General features: G+C 41.2%; 1 protein-coding gene across 7 annotated transcripts in view; it reads left to right on the forward strand.

Annotated features, from left to right (window-relative positions):
* Positions 1-21,055, forward strand: part of LRRC3B (leucine rich repeat containing 3B) — an 84,195-nt gene that overhangs the window by 5,900 nt on the left and 57,240 nt on the right. The window contains exons 2-4 of one of the 7 annotated variants that reach the window (XM_019632850.1): positions 6,096-6,297; positions 6,639-6,754; positions 15,451-15,537. The exons of 4 other annotated variants lie outside the window; for them this stretch is intronic. Coding sequence is in view for 1 of the 3 variants with exons in the window: in XM_019632855.1 (XP_019488400.1) it covers positions 6,137-6,154; positions 6,642-6,754 (131 nt within the window). In the remaining 2 variants the exon portion in view is untranslated. The remainder of the gene's footprint in view (positions 1-6,095; positions 6,298-6,638; positions 6,755-15,450; positions 15,538-21,055) is intronic. 2 more of the 7 variants (XM_019632855.1, XM_019632851.1) reach the window with 2 other exon arrangements.

Raw genomic sequence — 21,055 nt, forward strand, 5'->3', positions numbered from 1 at the left:
GTTAGGTATTTAAAAAAAAATAACAAGAACCAGAGAACCTGAACTTGACCTATTTTTGATAACAAGAGAAGCCAAATAATAAGGTTCTGTGGAGTTTGAAGAAGACTTTGGCAAGGGGGAGAAAAAAAGATGATCAAATAGAACCTGAGAAGCCTTAGCTTCATGTATTTTATTTTAAATAAATGTGTAATATCTTAATCTATATTTATATTTGAATAACTCATAAAATTAACAAAGTTTGTATTCTGCAGATTGTGATTTTGATGAGCTTTATAGTTCACAAGTTGTTGAGAACCAGGATGGAAGCTCTTATATCTCATATACTAGTTATAGTTATATATGCTTTGTAAAACCTCAGTGAATTAATATATCACAACATGTCATATGAAATAGCCATTTTTTTATGAGAATGAAGTCTGCAATCTTCTCAAGCACTTCCAGGCTTGGAATGTCTTTCCCAAAGGGGATAAGTTAATAGTAAGAGCCCTATAATTCATTTAAAATAAATAAATGAGTAAATATTAAAAAGAAACACAGTGATAAAATATTTTTTTTCTCTTTAAGAGGATAAATGAAGAGATCAGTGAGTGAAGTTTATGAAATTTACGGTTTTGTTTTATCCTAAACTCTCTGAGGTACTTTTCATGTTAACACTGGTCTAGTGCAGATGTTACTTCGGAAAGTTTTGAAACGAGAATTTGTGCCTTTTACTAGAACTAAAGTGGAAACAAATATAAAAAAATAAAATATCGTGAGTCATTCCAAAACATGGAGTAATACTTCCTAAAACAGTATGTTTTCAATTGCAGATTGGTTTCCTTTTTTTCTTTCTTTTATTTCTTCTTCCTTCTTCCTTCTTCCCTTCCCTTCCTCTCTCTCTCTCTCTCTCTCTCTCTCTCTCTCTCTCTCTCTCTTTCCTTTTTCATCATTGATAGAATTTTCAGCCTATATGTAAGTATTCAGTACCATGCTGGGAGAGATGGCTGTTTCAGGACAAATATTTCTCCTGGTGGGGTGGGGAGAAGGTACCGTGCACTTGTATGTTTGTGTAAAGCTAAAACACAAAGGCCATGAAGTCACACTGGTTTCACTCGAGCTTTCTAATCTCAGTTCTGATTTAGAAAGGGCTCCGTGTAGAGGCCTGTTTCCAGAGGGCTCACCCTGTTAGCAGTGACTAAGCAGTCCACCTTCCTTTGGCTAGACTGAGAATTTATGCACTGAGAAGAATCCTGGCCCAGCCTGCTCACCTTCCCTAGGCACCTGGTCGTCAGGGATTATCAATCAGGAATGTTCTCCATCCTTTCTACAAGCTATATTCAAGCTTGGGGTTGCTAAGTTATGTAGCCTGCCATAATGTGTTTCATAGTCATTCATCTGGGTGGTCAGTCTGGTTTTTTTTGTTTGTTTGTTTTTGTTTTTTTAGTGGCTTCTCAAAAACACTTTCTAGAAATGAAATTAATACCTTTCCCTAATGGAAGGGATCGTGTAGACTCTGGGTGCCCCAAGCATCTGTTACAAAAACCATGACAGCAGTGTGGTGGATAGCCAGCCAGATCAAGAGGACTGAAAGAGAGGCAACAGGGAAGCACTAGAGGTCTGGGGTAAAAGAAAAAGGTGAATGGGGGTAAAAGAGGCAGGACATTAGGGGAAACAAAAACCCAAAGGGAAAGAGCCCAGCGATTAGCATAGGAAGATTAAGAGATAGTCGATAAGTAAGCTGAAACTGAAGGATAAGAAAAACAAAGGCATTTGAAGATAAAGAAAGCTAATGGGAGTGATAAAGAAGAAGAGGTGTACAATGAAAGATAATGTTCCTAAGTAATTCCTCATGGCCTAGATACTCAAAGGCAGGCTAGCGCCTCCGCCAGAGGGCGTGGTCTCTTGCGCAGACTCGCCTGTCTCTTGTGAGTGTAGCTTCTCATGAAAGAGCCCTTTTCCCAGGCCAAGGGTTCTTCATCTTATTTGTGCCATGGTGCCCTTTGGCAGTCTGACACGCTTTGAGGACCTCAGAATGATATGTTTAAATGTTTGAAATGTAGTAATGTATGACTATAATACAAATTTTAGTGAGATAATTATATATAATATATAAAATAGTGTGACCTACCCATTGTCCTTATAACAAGGTCTAGTAGTGCGACTAACGGCTACCATCCTTTTGAAGTAGGGATGAGCACAAATGCTGTGAGATCACAGTACCGACTGTATTATGATATAAAGATATCTGAATCATATTGTTGAGTAAACTGCTGGTTCTGACACTGCATTTGGAGTTTGTGGCCTGCATTTATAATAAAATGAAGTGCCAAATGGTCACTCGTTGGCAAATAAATATGTGACTTTTTTTCCATTCGAGGCAATGGAGCCCATGAATTCTATGGATAAATGCCTTGGAGGCCTGTGTCCCTAAGAACTCCAGAGTAGGGTGACCATGTAGTTTACTGTCTACTGCTGGGATACTTTTGAGGATGAAAGGAAGCCTAGTTGTTACCCTAAAAAACAATAGGTGTGACTTGGGACAGGCCTGGGCACACTGTAACCTAGGTCCTGTTAGCAGCTTTTTCCCTCTTTAAGATCTTTCTCCCCGACCAGTTTTCACTTCTTTGGCCCAAGGGATTGGCTCTCTCTGCCTTATTCATAGGGATGATGGTTATGGATACTAAAGGGATAGGAAGTGGAGAATAATAGTTTCAGCTGAAACAGGGTCACATGTCAGGGCCACAGACAGGCCATGGGATGCTTTTGTAAGAACTGGAAAACGGGCTTCATCAGAGCAGCCTCAGCCTCTGGCTCCTGGCTGGGCGATCACTGGCCTGCGCTTCAGTTTCCAGTGGCCGCGGTGGCCAGATGCCCTGTTGCCTTGGTCAATTTCACCTGAAGTGAGGTTGAATTATTGGACTACATTGCATTTCAACCAAAAGTTTTAACTTCCTCTCCAACATTACTTATTGATTGATTGACTGATTTTTCAAAGCAGAGCTGCCACAGTGGCTTTTAAAGGTTAACTGTCTTCCCCTGCCCACTTCCTAGTTTCAGGAAATGGCCTCAGTGCAAGCAGGTGGATAGAGAACCATGGGAAAAGGCCAGGATCTAGAAGATTCTTAAGCTGGGTAATAAGGCCTTGAGTGATAAAGAGGAGACTGTGGTCGTGGAGTGTTTCCTAAACAGATGGCTCATATTGTCCCTTGTTGGGGGAGGATGACAGGCTGTCCCTGCTCAGGATATCGCCATGTTTCTGTCTGTTCTAATTGATGAAGTGGAACCTTCTTAGTGGAAGATAAAGCTCATTTAAGAAAGCCCTTGACTTTACAGGATAAAGGCAGCATCTCAGAAACACACTGTTTATGTGCATGTAGATTATTTGACTGAGAACCAGGCAACCTGGTTCTAGTTCCAGCTTTGGCCCTAGCTAGCTCAGTGGCTTTAGGCTGGTTAAGTTGACTGCCTTCCACTCCTCTTCCTCAGTAAGAGGATGATTGGAAGCTAAATGGTTTCTAAAGCCTCTTCCAGCTCTATGGTCAGTAATGTCAAAGATGTGTCTGGCATTGTTTTATTTATACTCCATCTGATAGCTTCTCTGTTCAAGCTGGGTCAGGCCCACTGCTTTGCTTAGGCTTTCCAGCCCTTACATGCCAAACATGATAGATGGACACTACAACCCTGAGGGTCTATGACAGATAACTGGAACACTTCTGGGAGCCTGGAGTAAGGGGATGGGAGTGGGGAGGTGCAGGGCAAAACAGCTGATAGATAGAGGGAGAGAGTAGGAAAGGAGTGAAACAATTGACCACTTTCCCTGCAGCAATAACAGTCACTCAGAAAAGATGTAGGAAAGGTGAATAGGGGTTTCTAAAATGTTAATTGTGTGCCCATCTTGTGTCCAACTCTTTATAGCTATAAATCATGTCATTCCCTACTGGCCATTTTTAAATTGCTCCTGGTTTCATAGAGGAGGATTACATCCTTGGTATGGTTTAATAGGTCCCTCATCCCCTGGTCCTACATATCTCTTTATCTGTCATTTTCCTTGGCACATCCTACACCCTGGTGTGCTAGAACTGGTGTGCTAGTACTGGTTAGTATCGGCAATCGTTCACATTTCTTCTTTCCTCTCTGAATTCAGTGATATCGTGTTGGTAGCTTGAAATCAGCTATGGCAGGAGTTTTTACACCACAGAGACTAACAGACATTACGAAGCAGTGCTTTTTTTCCTAGACACTCTGTTGTTAAAATTTACCAGCACACAGCACTGCCCCCACCTCACCAAAAGACTTGCAGTTCCTACAACAGAAAGTTGTCCTACACATCTCTCTCTGTTTGGCTTGCCGTTCCCTATTTCTGAGAGTTCATCTGTCCCCCCATCCTCTCTCTTTCTCTTCTTCTCTCCCTCCCTTCCATCTAAGCTACCACCCACCCATCTATCCAGAGGTAGCCAGACTCGGTTCTAATTTCTCCTCTGCCACTTACTAGCTGAGTGAGCGACTCTGGGATAATTTCCTGACCTCTACTATGCCTCAGTGTTCTCTATGGAAAGTGGGTGTAACAAGAGGTTCTTGGGAGGCTTACATGAGTTAACATGTATAAGGGGCTTTGAATCGTGTCTGGCACATGTGAAGTATTATTTAAGTCTTTGTTTTTAGACATGATCACAACATCATTAATTCCTCACTGTGTGCCCAGCACTGACTATGAACATGTGAAAAGAGGTTCAATAAACCAAGCACAAGAAAATGTTCAAGAGCCCGAACAAAGCCTGGTTAGTTTTCCCAGAGATATCGGAATGGATTTCATGGAGTCAGGGGCATTTGAACTGAATCCTGAAAAGATTGCTTACATCTACCCATCAAACTGGCACGATGGACAGAGGCATCCCAGGGGGAGGGAAGTCACGTGAGCATAGACCCGAAACGGGGACCAGCATGACATGTTTGAGTTTTGTGTAGCTGAGCATGAGATCACTGAGGCAGAGGGAGGGGGTCTTTGATCATATTTGGGTTATGGCAAGATCCTTGGGGAAGTAAGCGACAGTGTCCGCTTAGCTCTGCCTTTCTGTTGCCTGCAGCAGTATGAGTCGGATTTTCCCAAAATCCAAAATAGTCAGAAATCCAGATTTTTTTAATGTGAAAGCTCCTAATGGTTAATGGTGAAATTAATTCAATTAAAAACAAAACATAGCCACCGGCTATCTTCAGCCTCATGCAGAGAATGGAGCTCTAGGTAACAAGCTTGTGTAAAGAGATGACCTGCAGTTGGAATTCCTGATTTTGACTATGATTCTGCCCTTAGCTGTATTAACACAGGTGAGAGTCCCTTATGCTCTCTGAGCCCTGGTTTTCTTGTCCTATATACCTTGCTGAGAGCAGCCTTTTAGACCACAGAGATAAAAGCCATTGCAAAGGACCAGATACGCATTAGAATTATTCGTAGGCCCCACGTCCTGTGGCAGAGCCAAACTCTCAGTACAGCCCCAAGCCTGATTTGAGTCACATTTGATACTCGAATGTCCTCACCCACCTTTTTAATTTTAACAATAGATGGCGGGAGAGAAATGTGCAAGTGTTTGTTTCCCTTTATTTCTGTTAAAAACATCACAAGGAGCTTTGCATTCCATTTTGAAAGTCTGTATGTCAGAGATCCAGCTAAGAGTTCTTGATTGCTTCTGTATGGATCCAAGATCACGGGGAAAAGTTGCACTCAGCCTCGATATGGTGTGTGTTCATTATTTCTTCGAGGTGCGGGAGGATTTTCTGAGAAGTCAGCCCCACTAGATGTTGGTCTAGGTCATTTCAAAATCTGTACCTGTGTTTTGTGTACTTTGCCTTCTTTTGATCCCTTTCCATTCCAGGCTGGCTTTGATCATGCAGGCTTTTAAGGAAGTGATCAAGCCTTAGAAGACTTGAATTATTTCTAGTTGAAGGGCTGAGCTTGGTGGGTGTTGGCTTTCACACAGCAAAGAGGTGGATATGCACCCAGCCTACTCCAGCAGGCACGGTTAAAAGCACTGTGTAATTGCAGCTTTGCAAAAACCTCAGGCTTATTATAAGACATTGAATCTTGGTGTAATTCTGATTTTGTATTATCTTTATGTGTTTAGTTGTATTGCCTGATTGAACTTGATCATGAGAAGCTTCATAGATGCAAGCAGGCCTTGAAGTAAGAATACCTGACTTACAGAAGCACATCAGTTATGGATTTTGGCCCCACTGCGGAGATATAGCCACTCCTGCTTCAGGAGCTTACCTGAGCCTTAGGGTCTAGGTCACACTCCTCCAGCCCCAAGCCGCCTGGACCCTGAGGTATCTGATGCTGCTGTAGCTTTCGTTCCCTATTGGTGTCTGGGGCCCTGTCCCCCCAACCACTGCAGGAGCTAAACCCCAGAGGAGCCAAGATCCCACTCTTCTGAGATGGATTGGAAACACTTAGGTCCATTGAATTAACATTATAGGCAAAATGCACATTTGATGTTAAGTAGGCGTTGAAGCCCTAACTTTTAAGATGATGATATTTGGAGGAGAAGCCTTTGGGAGGTAATTAGGTTAAGATGAGGCCACAAGGGTGGGACTCCCCTCATGACGGGATTAGTGTCCTGATAAGAAACACCAGAGAGCTTTCTTCCTCTCTTTCCACTCACACGCAGTAGAAAGGCCATGTGAGGATACAGCAGGACACGGCTATCTGCAACCGGAGGACAGAGACTTCACCAAACATTGACCATGCTGGCTCCTTGATCTTGGACTTCCAGTCTCCAGAACTGTGAGAATCAAATTCCTGTTCCACCTAGCCTATGGTATTTTGTCATGGCAGCCTGAGCTGAATAATATAGGAGGTTACTAGAGGTTAGCTCAGGTACCCAGCCACCTTGTGAAACATCTCTTTGAGGATAGAGGTGCCTGTTTTTACACCACTGTATCTGATGTTCACCACCAGCTTGGCACACAGTAGGCATTCAATAACTGCTTGTTGAATGAATGGATGAAGTGAAAAGCATCCAATTTATAAACAAGCATTTGGAAAACAATTCACTCCAGTGTTGGGGATTCCCTGCAATCATGGTTTGAGATAAAGGAAAAACAAATAGTTTTAGAGTACATTGTGTATGTGAGTATAGATAGATAGATAGATAGATAGATAGATAGATAGATAGATAGATATATGTATGTATATATTTATCACCAAGCTGTTAACAGCCTGAACTTTTTTTTATTAGCTCACCCCATGGAGACGTAATGATAGTAAAATAAATACAGTCAGCATGGTTTTCTATTTACCCAGCATGTAAGCGAATGACTGCTTTTAAGCATTTGCAATTTCATTAAGGTCTCCTAGAACTATCTTCCATAAAATGATGCTGAGTTGGGCTGCTCACCTACCAAAACCTAATTAACTTAAGTTTAGCAAAATAAAAAAGTCACGTATTTGTAAGAGAATCATAGCACCTCTGAGGTCCCTTTTCATTTTAAATCCCCAATGGGTAGGTTGCCATAGAAGGATGTGATTTTGCTGAAAATAAATAAATAAATAAATTAATTAATTAATTAATTAATAGAAATGGTGGCTTTAGGGTTCTTTCTTATTCCTCTGAGAAATCCTTCCAACACTACAAAGATTTTGCTCTGTGGCTTTTGCCATTTGAGAATGGGGAAGCGATTTCCTCAAGATGCTATTCATCTTTATTCATATCTAGGTGGAGATGAGTTCAGAATATGTGGGTGTGGGATTTGAAGAGTCTGAAGTGCTTAGGTAACAGTTGGCATGCCGGTTGTGTGATGAAGAATATGTATTGACAATATTAAATTGTGGGCTGAATTTTGGTTTTGGTATTTGAAAAAAAAAGAAAGAAGAAGAACAAAATTTCCAAAAACGACGACGTTGTTTTTATGCTGGGGTGTTTCTTAATGTTGGGACAACAGTGCTGAGAAAACCGGGCCTCCAATATGCATCACTTTCTTCTGCCTGGTCTCGTTTTCCTGTGTAAGCACCACATAGCTTTCTTTTTAAGTGGAAGGTGCTGTAGTGTTTCTAAATATACATTCATATTGTACTCAACTGACAGAGGGAAAGAGCTTCAGTAATAACAGACAAGATTTTAATTCACTTTTCATATTGAAGGTGGAAGAATCAACTGGTTTCTAGAAAAATTAATGGTAATTTATTGAATTACTAGGAAGTTTCGTCTTGCTTCCCAGGCTCCAAAACCTCTGAAGTCATCATCAACGTCTAGGGCTTTCTCATGTGAAATCGTGCACCATGACTTGTATTAAAGAGTCATATTCCTTTCTCTACTTATTTCCTTTATGCTGATAACAATAGAAAAGGAATACAGAGAAACCTTCTTTCTACTCAACTGTGGGTGGAGTGGGATGTGTGAGCATGACTGTGACCAGTGCGAAGTAACGTTTGTGGATTAAACATGTTTAGGTATCTCCAGTTAAAAACACATGGAGAGTCAGAGTCCTAGATTAGTAATATCATGCCTGGGTCCGAGGGTTTTAATCATTTCCCCTTTTGGCAGTCTAAAGACACCTATGTCACCCTTCTTATTTTTTAAAATGTAAAATTAATATACTTTTTAAAAATTTAAGTTAAATGTAAAAGTTAAAGTACATAGGATTACAAAGAACAACAACAAAAATACACAAAACACTGATTCTCACAAAACTTCAAATGTTTTGCATGACCTATATCACTACCCAGTCTGTCAAATATATTTTTAAGAATTACTTTAAATAATGCACTTTAATAGTTAATTTACCCATCAGTTGCTTTTGAACTTGCCTGTTCTAGACCTGTAGCCCACATGCTTATTGTATTTCAAAAGATAATGTTAACTTATGAGAATTAAAAACATTCTCATTTCAACTGTCCAGTTTTGCAAAACTGTAGCAAATAATTTAAATGTCTGATTTCTTTCTGTGCATCCATGAAGAACAGACAAGTGTAGGTAGGGAAGACCATCAATCATCCTAGCGGTCTGGATCACTAGCTGAGAAATGCACATGCCCCCTTTGTGACTGAATGGCTCCCAGATGAGAAGGTGACCAACAGTTGCCTCTATATATTATGAGATGTTATAGTCAGAAGAATTAACTCTCCTGATTTTAAAGTCATAATGTATATAAATGATACTTAAGGATTTTTGGAACAACTTTGTTGTCACCTGAAAAACAGCTGTGATTTTTATTGGTGACATCAGAGGTACTGATAATAGTAATGTAGCCTGTTCCTTCCTTGCCTTTAAAATGAAAGGAAATACCAAATTCCCATTGGAGATCAGTGGGGAAAAAAAAAGGGAAAAGGCCTTCCGCAGTTGTGGATCCCCTGCATTCCAGCCATGGCCACACTGGGGACCATGGACCCCAACTTAAAAACCTGTCTCAAAGTGCGAGTCAACACACCTGATAATGTGGAGAATTACAAAGCAGTGTTCAGACAGATGAGACCCATAAAAGGGATTATGAAAGAAGGTCATTTTCTGTCTGATAACTGATGTAACAGACACGCCAGAATTCAACCTAAAGAGTGTGGTTGGCTTCAAAACTGGCCCTTTTGGAGAGAGATGCTGGTGCCTTTATTCAAAATAGTGCTGGGGCTTCTTTGAGAGGCGGTGATACAATGTTTTGAATATTCTCATCAAGGTCACTTCTCAAACTGGAATGGGTCTGGTGTTTTGAAATAAGCCAAAGTCAGTTGAAGGAAGGCTGCTGAATGTAGAGGGTGATCAAGGTGTGTAGACACCAGATGGGGGCTGGAAAATCCTAAGGCTTCTTTTTGGAAGAGGCTCATCAGCTACACTGAAGGCTGCTTCATAGTGGGTAGAGGAAGGAAGGCATGAGATCCTGAGAAGATTGCATTTCCCAAAGGAGAGCACCCTTGGATGCAGCCTCCAGTACTCTGGGGTGACTATAGAGGGACTCTCTTTTCCCCCTATAAAGTAACATTCCAAGGTGGCTTCAAAATATCTAGTGACAACATTCGATAGTCACATTCAATACATTCTTAAATAGAACTGCACTTTCCCGTAGAAATATGCTAGCTACCTATGTAATTTTAGATTTTCCAGTAGCTACATTAAACACATAAAAAGAAAAACGGTAAAATTAATTTTAATAATATGTTTTATTTAACCCACTGTATCTAAAATTATCACTTTTACATATAATCAAAGTAAAATTTATAAATTTCTTTCTCATATTGAGCCTTTGAAATCCAGTGTGTATCTTATTCATACAGCACATTGCACTTTGGGCGCTGAATTTTCATCAGAAACATTTGACCTAGAGTTCATAAAATTTACAGTTGAAAAAACAGATTTACATATCCAAGTTCTTTCCAATATACTGAACCGTTTTCCAATAACTGAATCAAGTATTAGTTTTTAGATTTAAATTTATCACAAAATTAAACGTTCATCTCCTCAGTCTCACTAGCCTCATTTCAAATGCTCAGTAGCCCCATGTGACAAGTGTCTGCCATAAGTGCAGGTCTGAAGTATATGGGGAAACAGCTGGAAAGGGATTCATAGGTGCAGTGTGGACAGTTAAACTGGAAAACTGGAAAAATGAAAGGGAGATGCTTGTCCTTCCAGTTGTTTTGTCCTTTTTATGAATCATTTTTTTTCATCTGTTAATCCAGTATTTTTCCAAAAGTACCCTATGTTCTCCTTAAGATCTTTGATATGGCCTCTACCTCAAAAGGCCTTCTCTTCTGTGTATTCATCATTTACATCCAGAGGCACCATGTGGTCTCTGCTTCACAGGTGGAAGGCTCAGGGATGCGTTTAGATGATGAGATGAAGACAGGAAGTTCATGTTCTTGTCCCAGGTCCTTATGACCAAGCAGCTGAACCAGAGAAGTCTCCTGACTTAAGCCACCTGGATACCCATCACATGCACAGCACCTCTGCTGCTAATTCTGAAGATTTGGGGTGGGACCCAGGAAACTGCATTTTTATCAAGTCTTCTTTGCTCTCCCCACCTCTTCCCACCATGTAATTTGGAACACCTAATTTAAGAACTACTGTGCTAAGCACCCCTTCACCCACTCTATTGTTTTTGCGAGTGGTTCATAAGGTGTGATCTGAGGACCCCTTCATCAGAATGCTGTGACTTGTGAAACGGAAGCATTCTAGGCCCTGCTCCTAACCAGCTAAATCAGAATATCTGAAACATCCATATAGGCACAGGATCTCTGTGGCACTAAGAATATGCATTTTTAACAAGTTTCCTAATAATTCTCATGCCTCGTAGATTTTAAAAGCTTTAAACTTTCTGCAGAATTTTTCAATCCCAAGCTTTCTCATTCATTCTCTTTCCCTATGTCTGACATTTAGAAATGCGCAATGTTGTATTTATTCTGCCTCTCCTGTGTTCAGGTCATTTGACAAACATCCATTTGTTCCAGAGACTAGGGATACAAAGATATAGATCATGAGATACTGTCTCTGACTTCATAGAGCTAGCAGACATAGGAGGGGGAGACAGATCTGTGGAATCTGAGTTTGTAAAGCATTGCAGTGCTGGGTGCAGTTAGGACATGAAGACAAGTGGCATATCCACCTGGGTTGTGAGTTGGTGAGAATGGCTTGAAAAGGGCTTCAGACACCCTGGGTTGATTAAGATAAAACTGACATTCCATTAGACAGGAGGGAAAGGACACCTGGAGACTTAGTTTGAATTACGGTGAGAACAGGGAAGCAGAGCTATTATGAATGACATGGAATGATGGATTTACTATAGGGATCAGTACAGATTTGTGGGAGCTGCTTGGGATGCAGAGGTCTGGCAGGGCCCAGGTGGAGCAGCGGAGAGAAATCACTCAGCAAGGACCATGAAGGGAGCTGATGTGGAGGTCAACAAAAGACATCTCTGTCGTTGCTGCTGGTGGTGGACCTGATGTTGCTCTAGGTCAGCAGGGCTCAGAGAGGAAAAGTCAGGACTGATGCAAGGGGACGCAAGGATAACCAGCACCTGGGAGGATGAACTGAAACCTGTGCCTGTAGAAGGACCAGGTGCCCTTTGCCCAGGAGCTGCTCACACACTCCGAAACTGAGGATCGGAGCCATGTGGGAGCTGGCTGAGCTGTGGGCCCACCTCTGCCCTCCCCAGGGAGGTTAAGTTAGATGATCTGTGACAATGCGTGAGAGCTGTGGTAGAGCTTTCCATGTGCATTGCTGATGGGTCACTTCTGCTTCCAAATTTCACACAGATTTATATTGCAGACAACCTTAACTTGAACGCCACAGGGAAGGGAATTCCAGAAGATGTGCTCAGATGGAGCTAAGTCAACGCAATGCAAAACCACTACAGTTCGCTTAGGAAACTTGTGCTGGAGGTGGCTGGATGGGGCAAAGGGAGTCTTGGGTTGGGAGCATGAGGTAGTAAGGCGGGGTGTCAGCCCTTTTGAGGAGATAAAGCAATAAATGGCCTTAAGTTTCTTGCTTAATATTAGGAACTTTATTCTCTGGATAGCAATGGATTATAAATGGAGGGGTTAACATGATAACGTGAGCTTTCTTTAAGAAAAGAGCTCAAGCAGTGGTTCTCAAATGTTCTGGTGTCAAAAACCTTTTGATGCTCAACAATTACTGAGGATTCCAAAGAGTTTTTGTTTCTGTGGGTTACATTATCCATATTTGCCATATAAGAATTTAAATTTGAGAAATTTTAAAACATGTTTATTAACTCAAAAAACCCATTACATGTTAACATAAGAACATGTTTTTATGAAAAAGAATTTGTTTTCCAAAACAAAAATTCAGTGAGAAGAGCCTTACATTTCTGCACATCTCTTTTATGTCTGGCTTAGAAGAAGACTGTTTGATTCTCAAACCTGCTTTTGAATGCACACTGTTGTGATATCCTGTGTCAGAAAGCCTTTGGAAAACTCTGCTCTACACTTGTGATAGAATAAGGGTAGAAAAGGCAAATGATGTCTTTAGTATTATGTTACAGTATAATGAAAATAGTCTATATGATGTGTCCAGTCAAATCATGTCTACAGTATGAGAGAAATAGTTTTGTCCCCGTGGATCCCCTGTAAGGTCCCAGGGACCTCCAGGAACCATTGGTATAGAGAGTAGCTTGCTGGGCAGGCAGCCCATAGGAATACAGGAAGGAGACCTTGTAACAGTGTTAGGGAGGAAAATGAGGGCCTTCAACAAGTCATATCAGCAGGGAAGGAGAAGTGAGGTGGAGGAGAAAGATGCTCAGGAGACAGATGCCACAGAACTTAGTGACCAATGGGATGTGGGGATGAAAGAGAGAATGTCCTAGGCCAATGGATAGCTGGATACCCGCAGCTGCCAGTAAAGGCATGGGGTGTTTCTCAACCCTCCCTGAGCCTGCCAGGTCTTCTGCTCCACAAAAGTTTAATCTGAGATGGAAAGAAGGTGGAAGGTCCAGCCCTAGAATGATTATCTGGAGGTCTAAAGCTGACTTTGTATACTATGATCACACATTGGATTTCGGATGGGCGGAGTTACTAAAAGAATTGGAGTGTGGGCTGTCCCAGGCTGCATGGTTCACATATGCAGGGACACAGGGAAAGATGGCTGCTAGGTGAGTAGCAAAGATGACAAGGGTGAGGTTTGGATGAGGCAGGGTGAGATAGTGGAGGGCTTCTCTGAGGAGACGATCGACCATTAAGATCACAAAGATGAGTATTTTATTTTAAATGGCTCTGCTATTTATTCCTAATTCCCTCAGCCTTTGAGTTTGCTCCAGATGTCAAGGTCAAGGATCTTTGAAGCCTGACTATTGTGCTGGGCTGCCACAAGATCCTGTGTTTCTGGCGTATTCCATGCCAAGTGACTACAGAGTGGGCCGCCAATGTATGGGTGTGCTCTTGTTCTCCTGTTCTCTTGTTGATGAATGCAGATGTGCTCTGTGCACTTTTCATCTTTATGTTGGGCGTTTAAGAAACTTTAATCCAAAAGCCACAGAAAGCTCATCATTTGCTCATACTCACACATGGTGATGAAAGTGGGTTATTGTCCTTGAATAATGCTGCAAGGAAGACTTCCAACCAGCAATTTTCAATAATGCCACATTGGCACCCCTCTGAATTACTATCTACTTTTGCTAATTCAATATGACAGGTTTCTAAAGCAATTTGAGTTCATGCAAAAGCAGTGACAGAGAGAGTATTCAAACTTGCTTGAAGGAGGGTGGGGAAAGAACTTCTGTTGCATTCTCCTTGTAACACAGATCAAGATCTATTTGGATTCATTTCCTGGAGGCATTAAATATATTTTTCTTTTTTTTTTCTTCTTTTTTGCAGTCACCTTTTCAGTTACATCTAATAATTATATTCTATCTGCAGTGCTTGCATTTACCCCAGAGTGTAGAATCCATCAGCTATTCTCCAGCCCAGAGGCCACCAAGGATAGGAAGTGGAAACAATATTTCTTAGCATTAGAGAAATGCCAATTTTTAAAACCAGGCCAACTCTATGCCCTCATATAAAATCACTCACAAGATGGGCTGGCAGGTAAAAAGGATCCGACGTAGGATTCAGAATATCTGTGTTCCTTCTATTTCCCTTACTTCCACCTGAATGAACCAAGCTGGCCTTCCAGATGGTGGGGTGTGGGCCAGGCAGTATGGTATAGTATAAAACGAAAGGATTTAGAGTCAGAGAACCTGTTTTAAGTCCCAGCTCCATCACTTATGACTGTGAACTTGGCTCAAGGCCTGGCCCATTGTAAACTTTCAACAAATAGGAGCCTCATTTACTTCTTCTCCTCTGTCTTCTTTCTTTATACATGGTCATGCACACTCAAGTAGGGAGTTTCTTACCGTTCTCTCCCTCAGCTCCAGTCAGTCATGCTGGCCTTCTTTCTGTTTGTAGAACATAGCTAGCATATTCCTGCTTCAAAGCTGCTGAGCTCACACTTCCTTCTGCTTGATTTGCCCCTCCCTTAGATCTCCCCATGGCTTGCTACTCACTTTTAGTTCTCAGCTCAAATGCCACCACTAAAGGCAGCCTTCCCATCTGAGATAACTCTCTAACCCAACACCCTGATGGGTTTTCCTCAGGACTCCTCTCACTACCTTATGTTATCTTGATGATTCATTTGTTTGTTTTTATTATCTGTCTTGCCTCTCAACCCTCAGCTTCATGGAAGCAGAAGCTTTTACTATTGCTGGTATACCAGCATCTAGTACATACGAGTTGCTCAATAAATATTTGTTGCCTGGAAGGTAGTGGGACCTCCATGAGAGATGACAGAGCCTTGCATGACTGTTCTGAAGGTCAGATGATACAGGTTTTTGAGAATGCTTTGTAAAGAGTTTGCAAATAACATTTAATAAAGCTTCCCCACCTCATCCATGAAGCACTCCTTCCCATTACCTCAGCCTGAAGTATCTTCTTCACATTCTTGCAGCATTTTCTGTAAAACTCTGGCATTTCTGACACCTGACTTAACTCCTGATACATCTCATTGGCAGGCATTTCAAATGAAACCTGGAGGAAATTGCAGCAAGATGAAAAATCCTCCAGCTTGGAAATTGGTTCTCAGCAAACAGTTTACAGATGTAAGTACACAGAGTAGGCAGCATTTAAACAATGCCCAGCATGAGAAGGCGACTCTTAAGAACTCATGCTACACACGGCTTCCCTCTGCCAAGTGTGGCTTAAAGAAAATGGCATCATACACCTGGTTGGGGGGAGGCAGGAAATAAATGCAGAGGGTTCAAGTTGGAGGCAGGCACAATGGTGCCACGACCATGGCCCGTTTTTGTTGCTTGTGTGTTTCTTCAAGACAGCAGAGCTGCGATGGCAGAGGACCGTGCTGATAATGAGCTGTCAGATGCATCTTGCCCATGGATACTAGGATTGTTATTATTTTTTTCATCTACCCACCTTTGTGGCAAAATTTCAACCTTTACTATTTATAACCTTTCCAGGCTTCAATCAAGTTGTAGTATGTTGGCTTTGAAAGAGCTTGATTTCAATTGTGGAGGGAAAGAAAGAGGGGGTTTCTGAAATCTCAATCCATTATTCATGATGTTTAGAAAGATGTGGTTTTTTTTGTGTTTTTGGTTTTTTTTTTACAAGTGGGAAAAATCTTCCTGACAGACTAAATCAGGCAGCAAAGTGTGTTGATTTCAGAGGGTGAAACCCCTCCCTCGTTGCCACCGTGTAGATTCACTATGCAAGGGTGCTGTGCCTTTCTCCCTCCCCACTTTCTCTCCGTTTCTCCAGGAGATTAAAAGGGTTTTTTTAAGTGTCAGTGGAAATTGAAATTTCTAGTTTAAGAAAATAAAACCAAACCTTGAATTTGGGAAAAACTGCTTCACCTGTGGCTCTCACCATGGCAAGTCTCCAGCTCTTTCTTGAAGTGTAAGGAATTTGGTAAACCTGTGGTAAACGTCCAGCCTGGTTTCTTTTCTCTCCTCCCCAGAGGACCAGATTCCTGCACACATCTCCCAGGACAAGGAGCCTGTTTGTTAAACTCCCAAGAGAAATCCTTACAAAAATCCTCATGTCTAGTGAAAAAAATGAAAGTATTATAGCACAAGGATTTTGATGCAAAAATATTTCAATTATATTATTTTTAATTCTCAATTTCAGTGACTTAAAGAATGAATGATTGCAACATCAAATTTGTAATCTGGACTATGCCTTAAAAGCAGCGCATTAGTGGTAATAAAGATAAATAGACTATCGATGCTCTCTGAAACTTACATTTCTCTCTTAAGGCAATTCACAAATAAGAACAGGGCACTTTTCTCTTTTGGAGAAGTGAAGCTTTCTTGGAGGGAGCTTTTATTTAAAGAGGAGAGGTGAATTAATTACCACAAGAGAAATCACAAATTAAGTGCAGCCCTGAAATACAACTCATTCAGAGGATTTAAACACACTTTTTTTTTTTTTAAAGCTACTTACGTTTTCAAGAAAAGAACTAGAAGTAGGAGGTGGAGCTCAAATTTCTAAAGGGGTCCAAGGATTTCACATTGTGTCATCTGACTCAAGGCCAGGCTGACCCAGAGAGGACCAACCACCAGGCAAAATTTTCTTGGAACATTACACAATTGATTCTTTCACCTGTGTGCTTGTTTTTAAAGATGAAAAGCTCCCACTGGCTTTTGTGGGGAAACTAACATTTGAGCTCTAATGTTCAAAGAGCATCTTTTGACTCTCTGACTCCTCTATCCTGTTTCTCTGGGAACTTTAGTTCAGAACATGTCATCTTTACTCCAGAACACGACATCAACAGATTGAAGAGAACGTCCCTAGAAGCCAGTTGTGTGACGATTTTCCCCAGGCCCTTATCTTCATAGTCCCCATATTAAAAATAACTTTAAACTCTGAGTTTTAGTTTCGTGATATTTGACCTAAGGTCATACATTCCCATTATATTTGAAGGAGAATTTTCTCAATTTGGGTCTCTATTACTTTATGCCTGTACCCAAATTTGCTCCTTCTTTACCCCTTCTCTCTACCTCAGCAATTGCTTCATGTTATCACCAGATTCATCTTCCTAAACTACCTCTTTGAGCTGGTTACTTCCTTGCTTAAAGCATTTGGTGACTCTCAGCTGTCAATGAAGTCGAATTTCTTAGCCTGACATTCAAGGACAACCATGGCCCCATTCTCCTAATATTTTTTCCTGGTGCATCTCAGTGCTCATGATGGACTTTATTCAAACTACCGATTGACTTTGAGCATACTCTGCATTGTCTAGCCCTTGAAGTAGTCTCTACTGAAGACTTTCTCCCTCCTCTTCCTCTTTACTTATCCTGTGCTATTGCATCCTTTCAATACCCGGGTCAAATACTAATGCAGGAGTTTTCCTTGACCACCTCTGATTAAAGTAATCTCTTCTTTTAAATAACCTTGTATCTCTTTAATTTATCTGCTCTCATTTTTTGGGGGGGGGATGGGGGTTGCCTTTTATAAGCTATGTCCAAGACTATATGTCTTAAGGTCCAAGACCATGTGTCATAACTTAGTGTAACCCATTCACACCCTAGCTTGCCATGTTACACATAATAGGTATTCAGCAAATACCTGGTATTTGCTCTCAAAAGTGAGGTAAGGCTGTTTCTAATAAACAGGAAGTCTGGGTGACTCCCATTTCTATGGGAGTCAGATAAGCTTTTCTATTGAGCCTCAGCAGCCATGTCAGATCATTTTACGTTCAGAATATGGGCTGTTATATCCAAAGTCTGAAAGACCAGTGAGGGAGAGCGTGAAACACATTTGGAAGAGGGAGCATGCTAGATCTGGAAATGAGGAGAGAAGGGTCACCCAGCTCACCCCATCAATGGCATAGCTAGGGTAGGGCAGTGAGAGTAGCTTACCGTGGGGGCAGGCCGTAAGAAGGTGCATAGAGAATTTAAAACTATCAGAAAACCAACTAAGAGCTGTTCTGCTTCTTCTTATCACCAAACACTAGCATTTCTAAACGTCAGTGGTATAATACTCTTTTCTTCCACAAAATATCTGTTACTGTGGTTACTATTAAATTTTAATGATACACATACAGCTCCAAATTAGATGATGATGATGATGATTAAATAAATGCTGTATTCTGCATGGAAGTTAATTCGGAGAAGTCCTCGTTATGCAGCCTGGCACACATGGCCTCAGTTATCCACTCGAGAAGGACAGAACAGCCCAGAGATCCTTCTTTTGCATCAGGTACAGCCCATGTCTCCAGCCTCCATGGCACCATGTCTTCTTGCATTTAAATAGTTCAGATTCAAAATAACAAATGGAGCAGAATGATTGTAAAAGTGAAGCAACCTTGTGTTACATTAATTCTGTCATTCTCTGTGACCACTTGTGTTTTTTGTTGATGTTTAACTTTTGGATACTTCAAAAGTACATGATTTCATTTGGTGAGTGCACGTTGTAGGTTATGCATGAAGCATATTTGTTTCATTTCATGATTATCACGGAAAACCATTTTTTCATTTGGAGGGGGGCTATGTTAAAAGTGATTCTGTGTGCTAAGGATCCCTGTGCATCAGATGTGCTTGTTTTACTGAAGGACAGTTTCCAAGGACTCCAGTCAAGGCTCTACATAAAGGTCACCTTCTTAGAGAGACTTTCTGTGATCAATCATCTGAGATTTGTGATCATGCCCCTACCCCTACCCACCCCACTCTTCATCATTCTTATCTCAGTTTGTTTTTCTCCATAGCACTTATCACCCCCTGACATATTATACGTGTGTGTGTGTGTGTGTGTGTGTGTGTGTTTCTGTTCACTTGTTAGTATTTATTTCCTCTGCTAGCCTCAAGTTCCATGGGTCAAGAAATTTGCTTCATCAGTGCTGCACCTGGACACCTATAAGAAAACTTGGCAGGTAGTCAGTGCAAAATACATATTTGTTGAGTGAATGGGTGAATGAATGAATGAGAGAAGCATCATAATGTATCTCATAGAGACCTTTCATTTATTTTCTTCTCTCTGGAGCCCATCTAAATAAACGTTCACATGGGTTACAGAAGTACCTTTCTGCCTCTCCCAAAGAACATGGTTTTCTTGAAGTAGATGGAAAATTGCCCCAAGTTCCTTACCTATCCATTCAGCCTGCAAACCTTACCATGTATTGAGCATTTACTATAGCTAGGCCCTTTAATAGGTATGATCTCAATGAACTCTCAAAAAAGGCCATCTTATAGATGAGATAGTGACAGTACTCATGTGATCATCTGGGCCTGCTTTGTCCCCAGGACCAGCAAGAAAGGACAGCTTGGGCTTGTGAGGCAGAGCCCAACCCTTTGTGGCATCCCCTCCACTTCTCACAGCCTCTGCTGCTTTGGCACTTGCTCTTGCCAGCATATGCTGCCAGGAAGTGTTAGGTGTCATTGCACAGCTGTGAAGTGGGGTGGAAGAGAGAAGCAAAAGGAGAAGCATGGAAGAGCCAGGGAACTAAATGCAAGGCTTCAAGGGGCAGAAGAACAGTGTCAGCTCAAATTCTGCAAAAATAAAGGTCCTCTGGGGGAAGGATGCATAGGAATTCCTTAGTCCAAAGTCAACTGTGCACAAGGAAGACAGGCCATTTCGAAGGTCTACATGCCGAGTGTGCCCCTGCAAAGTTACATATTATTTTTCGTCTCACTCTTTGAATTACTCATCCCACAACCCAACTATTTTTTTTAAACAATCCGTAGATGTTTTAGGGACTTAAAGTAAAAAAATTTTAAAGTACATACTTTTTAATTTGAAAGTTTAAAATTCTACTAAGAAAGTTATAATAACATAACAAAACTATAACACTAAGGAAAGTAAACAGACTATGTCTCTAAATTTTATGGTACTTCAAAATATTTTCAAATTTTTTCTGCCTTCCCAGTTCTGATCTATATGCATAGATCTTTTTATTATAGCATAAGCCTTTATCTTTATGGGCTGGAACCTGTTTCTGGAAGGAGTTCTTCTCACTGCTACCAGTGCAAGGCATTGCCAAGGTCAAGGAGAAGGTGAAGGGATGACAGTGCCCCCTGGTAGATTCACACTCAGGGAGAGGTCACCACCAAACCAGAGGCTGGGCTTGTGAGATAAAAGAATAAACAAGGTGTCAGGGGATATACTAAGGAGGAGAAAACAAAAATACTGAAAAGAAAATGAAGAGGCATAGGTGGGGGAAGGGAAAAGTGAGGGAAGGAGAAGATGTTAGTGGGAATTAATGAAGGGCAAATGACTTGTATCTACCTGACATCCAGTTCAGCTGACATGTGTTAGCCACAGTCTATATCTGGATGGTTTCTCCATCAAATCCAGAATTTCTGTCATTTTGTCATTTCAGAGTAACAAAGATGGCAGAAAGACTGATTTGAAATATTCTAAGATGGGCTTGGTTAGATATGTGAGTACAGATGTTGCAGAGATTGGTCTGTCATTAATAATGTTTTAGGAGAACCTGACATGTCATTTCTCACTGATTTAAGCCTCTGGGAGGTTGAGAGAGATGGAGTATAAAACAAAACCTGTAAACTGTCAGAAGGAAGAACTCACAGAAAAGAAAGCTGACAGTGTCCTTTAAATAACGGCAAGATAACCTGAAGCCTAGCAGAGATTTTGAGAACTCTTGATCAC

Source organism: Hipposideros armiger, unplaced genomic scaffold (genome assembly GCF_001890085.2).
Source record: "Hipposideros armiger isolate ML-2016 unplaced genomic scaffold, ASM189008v1 scaffold_1189, whole genome shotgun sequence".
In the NCBI taxonomy this organism is placed as follows: domain Eukaryota; kingdom Metazoa; phylum Chordata; class Mammalia; order Chiroptera; family Hipposideridae; genus Hipposideros; species Hipposideros armiger.